The sequence below is a fragment of the Rhodamnia argentea genome, chromosome 1, assembly GCF_020921035.1.
Source record: "Rhodamnia argentea isolate NSW1041297 chromosome 1, ASM2092103v1, whole genome shotgun sequence".
Taxonomy (NCBI): domain Eukaryota; kingdom Viridiplantae; phylum Streptophyta; class Magnoliopsida; order Myrtales; family Myrtaceae; genus Rhodamnia; species Rhodamnia argentea.
In genome coordinates this window covers 6,476,351-6,482,350 of record NC_063150.1, presented here as the reverse complement: position 1 = coordinate 6,482,350, position 6,000 = coordinate 6,476,351, and the positions used below count along the sequence as shown (strand labels likewise).

General features: G+C 43.6%; 1 protein-coding gene across 1 annotated transcript; it reads left to right on the top strand.

The window, feature by feature from the left end:
- Nucleotides 1–361: 361 nt before the first annotated feature.
- Nucleotides 362–4,459, top strand: LOC115750188 (phospholipase A1 PLIP2, chloroplastic). The gene is made up of 5 exons (XM_030687373.2): nt 362–1,441; nt 2,212–2,718; nt 2,864–2,923; nt 3,036–3,452; nt 3,691–4,459. Exons 1-5 carry the CDS (start codon nt 716–718, stop codon nt 4,270–4,272), a joined length of 2,292 nt encoding a protein of 763 aa, XP_030543233.1. The 5' UTR covers nt 362–715; the 3' UTR covers nt 4,273–4,459.
- Nucleotides 4,460–6,000: the final 1,541 nt, after the last annotated feature.

The window sequence follows — 6,000 nt, the reverse complement described above, 5'->3', positions numbered from 1 at the left end:
ACCGAAATGGAATTAGTAAGATAATCAAATTTTATTCACCAAGGATCTTTCTTTATTCTCTTGAGAAAAAACCCTACTAACGTTTTATTTTTTAATGACCGCGCGATTTTATGAAGGACGGTTTAACAAATTTTCTCGCCATAAGAAATACACTCAATTTCCAACCGCTCGAGCATAGCAACATCATTTTTTTTCTTCGATTTAGGTTGCTCGATAAACAGACGGAGATAAAATCAATAGAAATGTCAAAATATGAAATTTTTCGACGCCGAGGAGAGCGAAACGTGCAAAAAGGGGGAAGCGGGGGAGAAGAAAAGATCTGGGCTACAAAAATAAAAAGGGTGTGGAGGTTTGGTCACCCGTTTCGCTACAAACGCATGCCAGACTTTCTTCCTCTTCTCTCTCTCTCTCTCGCCCTCTGAGAATTGATTTCCACGTTGCGCAACAGCAAGAACAAATTATAAGAAGAAGGAAGAAGGAAGAAGGAGGGAAGACCCAAAAGATTTTCGAAGGTTGCTCGCACGTCAGCTCCTCAGGCCACACGGGGTTCGCATTCTCGCCAGAAATCTAAACCATCCCCCCTCTCTCACGAATCGCCCGCCCCCTTCTCCTCGCCAAGAATCCCCTCCCCCCATTAAAACCCTGCGATTCCTGCGCCTGTACGAGGCACCTAAACGGAGCGCACCGTTGTACCCACGAATTAACGAGAGCCAAGATGGACGCTTTGTGCCTGAACACAGGGATTCACGCGATCTCTCCTTCGATCTCGGCCACCGGGTTGCTCGACGCCCGGCCGAACCCGGCCCACGTGAGCACCTTGGGCCTGTCCGCCCTCGACAAATCGGCGGCTTCCTCTTCTTCGTCGTCGTCGTCGTCCTCTTCTTCTTCTTCGAGGTTCTCCTTCCGGTACCCTCTCAAGTCCCTGTGGTTCGGAGGCGGAAGTGGGGACAAGAAAAAGTACAATGGGATCGCCCTCGACGACGCCGTTCTGGTGGACAGCGGGGAGCGAGTGGCCGAGGAGGCGAATAGGGTCGATTCTGAGGGGCAAAGTGGGAACTGGGTCTTGAAGATATTGCATGTCAGGTCTCTGTGGAAGGAGGAGGAGGAGGAGCAGCAGCAGCAGCAGGGGAAGGTGATTGAGGACAAGGGAAATGTGAATAATGTTGGTGAAGATGAACAAGAAGAAGAAAAAGAAAAAGATAGGGGGTCTCGTGACATGGTGGTTGAACAGAAACAAGATGGTGGTGATGATGATGAAGACGAAGAGGACTGCGATGCATGTAGGATTGGTGACCCTGATGATGATGATGATGAAAAAGAAATAGATTTTGATAGAGATTCGTTTTCTAGGTTGCTGAGGAAGGTGCCTCTGCCTCAAGCCAAGCTCTATGCTCAAATGTCCTATTTGGGGAATTTGGCTTATGCCATACCCGAAATCAAGGTACACTTTCTTTTTTCTTCCTTCTTTTTTCCTGGATTATAATGGCACAGCAATTTAATTTTTCTCAGAGGATTTTCATAGTGATTGTTTTCTTGATCTGCTAAGTACTGGGGAACCTGATCTGAGTTTTTCCAGCAATGACTGATTTAGTTAGATGGGTGATATTGCAATCCTGCCCCTTCAATGTCCCTCTGCGTTTTATTGTTTGAGATTCCAGAGTCCATCATCTTCATGGATTTACTAGAGAATAAGCATATCGTTGTAAGATCAGGTAGGCTAATACACATTACAGTAGATGGGAATTGGGAGCCTGAGAGTAGGGGTTTTTGAAGAAGAGATTAGGACTTTAAGGATGTTCTAGATCCTTTGTATTTCGGCCAATCGGCAATAGCTGGTGTTTTATATCTGTGCACAATATGGTTGGATCCGCATCCTGACAAAGCTTGCGCCAGAAGGTTTTCATTCATTCCTAGTTATATAGCTCGCAAGCATATGTTCTCGTGATCTGGAAGTAGTTTTTGAGAATTCTAAAACACCATTTATCGGCATCTTCCATGCAAATCGGAATAATGCATCAATTCAACTGCACTTTTCATGCACGAAACACCGATTATTTAATCCAAACCTCAGCACACATTACGTTGTACTTCTGCCGTTTGTACATATTTCCAAAGATGGAAGTGATTCAACAAATGCTCTGCCCTGTTTGATCAAGGAATTTCGAGTTTAACTTATGGAAAATGCTAATATTTGCTCATTGTTTTCTTTAGCCGGGAAACCTCCTTAAATACCGTGGTTTGCGGTTAATAACCTCATCAATAGAGAAGAGGGAATCAGTGGCAAAAGTCGAGGAGGATCAGGCCCTAGAGGATGTTCAAGAGGAAGCAGTGCCATTGGAAGATGATGTTCAAGGTCAGGAGCAGAAGAGCGGTCGGAACAAACTTAGCGCATCTGCTGCTTACCATATTGCCGCTTCTGCAGCTTCTTGTCTGCACTCTCATGCAAAGAGCATTATTCCATTTAATTCCTCGAAATCAGCAGAAGCATCTGGTAGTGAATCCCCTGAGGGGGATGGTGAAAGAAGTGATGGCATTGATGTGATGAAGCCGGATATGGCTTCTCTCATGGCAACTACCGACTCTGTGACTGCTGTGGTTGCTGCAAAAGAGGAAGTGAAGCAGGCGGTTGCAGATGATCTGAAGTCCACTCACTCATCACCTTGCGAGTGGTTCATATGCGACGAAGATCAAGGCACTACAAGGTTCTTTGTGATTCAGGTGCGCTTTCTTTATATGCACTCATCCCTATATTCATTCTTTTTTAGGACAATTTGGTTTGTCTGCCTGTGGCTATTATCAATTCACTGCAAGATCATGGATGATTTGTAGCTCAAAAGGCTGAACTCAGAACTTTCATATGCAGGGTTCTGAGTCGCTAGCGTCGTGGCAAGCAAATCTACTCTTTGAGCCTATCCTGTTTGAGGTGACCTTTAGAAAACTTCTGCATTCTTGTTTGCGTTTCCCGATGTTGTTATATCTGCTTAGAATGATTGCATATTGTTTATTATGGTTCTTTTTTTTTTTTTTTTTTCCAGGGGCTTGATGTGCTTGTGCACAGAGGTATATACGAGGCTGCGAAAGGAATCTATGAGCAGATGTTGCCTGAAGTTCGTGGTCACATAAAATCCCACGGGGAGAGGGCTACTTTCCGTTTCACCGGGCATTCTCTCGGAGGAAGTTTGTCATTAGTCATAAATTTAATGCTGCTGATCCGGGGTGAAGTGCCTGCTTCTTCCTTGCTTCCTGTGATCACATTCGGTGCCCCGTCCATCATGTGTGGAGGCGACCATCTTCTTCGCAAGCTTGGATTACCTCGAAGTTATGTTCAGGCAGTCACAATGCACAGAGACATCGTACCTCGAGCTTTCTCTTGCAATTATCCTGATCATGTTGCAGAGATTCTCAAGGCTGTTAATGGGAAGTTCAGGCATCATCCATGTCTGAGTAATGAGGTAAATGCTTGACCAGAGCCATGAAATCTTGGTAGTGTGAAAAATTATAGGCTTGGTTTTTAATGCCTCTACTTATTTGTATTCTAACATGTGGGAAATCGATCGCTAGACAAATTAAAAATTGTTACAATTCTTTTTCTCCTGTGATTAATAGGTTTGAGTCACTATCTAATAGTTTCTGTACATTAACAACATTTGTTCTTGTTCGTTTCTAAGAATCTGCTCCATTTTTATGTAGAAAATGTTGTATGCGCCGATGGGGGAGCTTTTGATTTTACAGCCAGACGAAAAGTTCTCGCCGCACCACCATCTCCTCCCTTCAGGTAGTGGTCTCTATGTTTTGAGCTGTGAGCTATCGGATGTCGTCATTGCAGAGAAGCAACTCCGAGCGGCACAGAAGGTTTTCTTGAACTCGCCACACCCGCTTGAGATTTTAAGCGATCGCGCCGCTTATGGTTCGGGGGGAACCATCCAAAGGGACCACGACATGAATTCCTACTTGAAGTCCGTGCGATCTGTGATCCGCCAAGAGCTGAGCCACATGAGGAAAGCCAAGAGAGAGCAGCGCCGCAAGTTCTGGTGGCCCCTCGTCGTGTCCCACGGCAGAGATGATGTCGGCCTAGCTCTGAGCAGGCCGATCGGGTCGATCAGTGCAGGCCACGAGCAGCTCAACTTCTCGGGCATCTTGCAGACGGGCAAGGACTCCCTGAAGCGGTTCAGCAGGCTCATCGCGTCTCAGCACATGCATTTGCTCGTCGTGATCCTGTTCCCTGCTCGATTGCTACTGCTCGGCACCTACGACACGGTTAATTGGTCCTAGGTCATGAGATGGCAAGACGGTTAGCAAATTCTTTATTCATGGTTAGCAAATTCTATGTCCTTCCCTTTCATGTTGGGGAAAATAAATTGCTCAAAAAATGTTACCTGTAGAAAGAAACATTTGATCATGAGCAGGAAAAGAAAGAAGAAAGCAAGGTAAAATGGATTACAGGGGTGCATTTTTCGGTGCAAAATTCCATTCTTTTCCTTACAATTTCCTAATCTTTGTGGTTGAATGACTTCCCAACATTTTTGGGTAAGTAGTAATTGCAAGTTTCAAACTTTCTCTGCGTACTTTTGTCATACACCTGCACGTCGGTCTCTCTGCTGCCGGGGAGGGGGGGGGGGGGCGGGGGGAGGAGGGGAGGATACAAGAACATGGGTCTTTGGCAGTTTGTCTTGCGATTAGATGAACGCAAAACCCGTGATTGAAAGCGAGGTCTTTCGTAAGTTTACTTGAACACGCACGAGGACCATGTTCGCTCAACCATCGCCAGGAAAAGATAGAAACAATTCTCAATCGATGCGGCGACAGTTTGGCTCATGCTAAAAAAATTGTTGCTTACACGGATTTAGGCTGACAAGCGAATCCAAAACGGGGGTATTTTTCCCATGAATTGACAGCAACCCTTTTTGCAATATTTGGTTTTCCTCTTCCTTGTTATTCTTAGACAAAAATCTAAATATTTTGAAAAGGGTTTTCCAAATTTTGCGTAGGGGAAAATAGAGAATATGCAAATGGGTCCACTTTGGACGACACTTTTCCTTTCGAGGCCACATGCAAATGGTCCATGTCAAAATTGGCAAAGTCGACGAGCCACCGGGGGTTTTTGTCTAGTTGTGCGAAGCGTGCGCGAGAGCTCGATTCCGGACAAGGACTCTGGAGAAAGGTTGGCGTCCCCGGTCCAAAAGGGCTGTGCTCATGGTTCCTATCCATCCAACAAGGCACTCTTCTTCTTTTTTTTTTTTTTTGTTCAAAAGGAAAGTACTTCCATTAATTTTTCAATAAAACTTAAAAAAAAAAAATTGGCATGCTAATCTCGTATCAATTCATTTTGTCTTGAGAATTGCAATATCGATTTTAAATTACGTGTGCACTATCAATTCGCATAAGAAAATAGCCATCCCTCTCCTGCCCAATCAAAGCTAAAGTTTCCTCCCTCACCCCCCCCCCAAAAAAAATTTAAGTATGTTATTTTTATAAGGATTCGACGCATAATCACAACGAAATAAAATTCAAAAGCGAGAAAAAGATATCGAAACACAATATTTTATTCTGATTTATCCTTAAATTAAAGTTACGTCTAGCAAATAATTTCACTATAATTAACACTTTGTATATTTTGTTATACCCCTTAATTACAAGAGAAAGAGATAACATGTAGCAGTAATTATTCATGGGCTTAAGCCCAAACTATCAATTCTTTCGATTTACGTCATTGAAAAGTATGAATCATATTCCAACAGTTTTTAACCCATAAAAAATTAACGTGCTTCGTAAAATCAACTATCTCTGCTATGCGGTCTAAACATCGAAAACGGTTTTCCGACCCTAAGAAGTCTCACGAAAACAATGTTGCCGAGCGATGCGATAAAAAAAAAACCGAGCAATGAAATAAAGCATATGATAAATAAAAAAAATCTGTCACATTCGTTGTAAAATGGACTTTCGATAAGATTTTTTTTTTTTTTTAGCATAACATTGCTGATCCACGACTCCCTCTTCAAC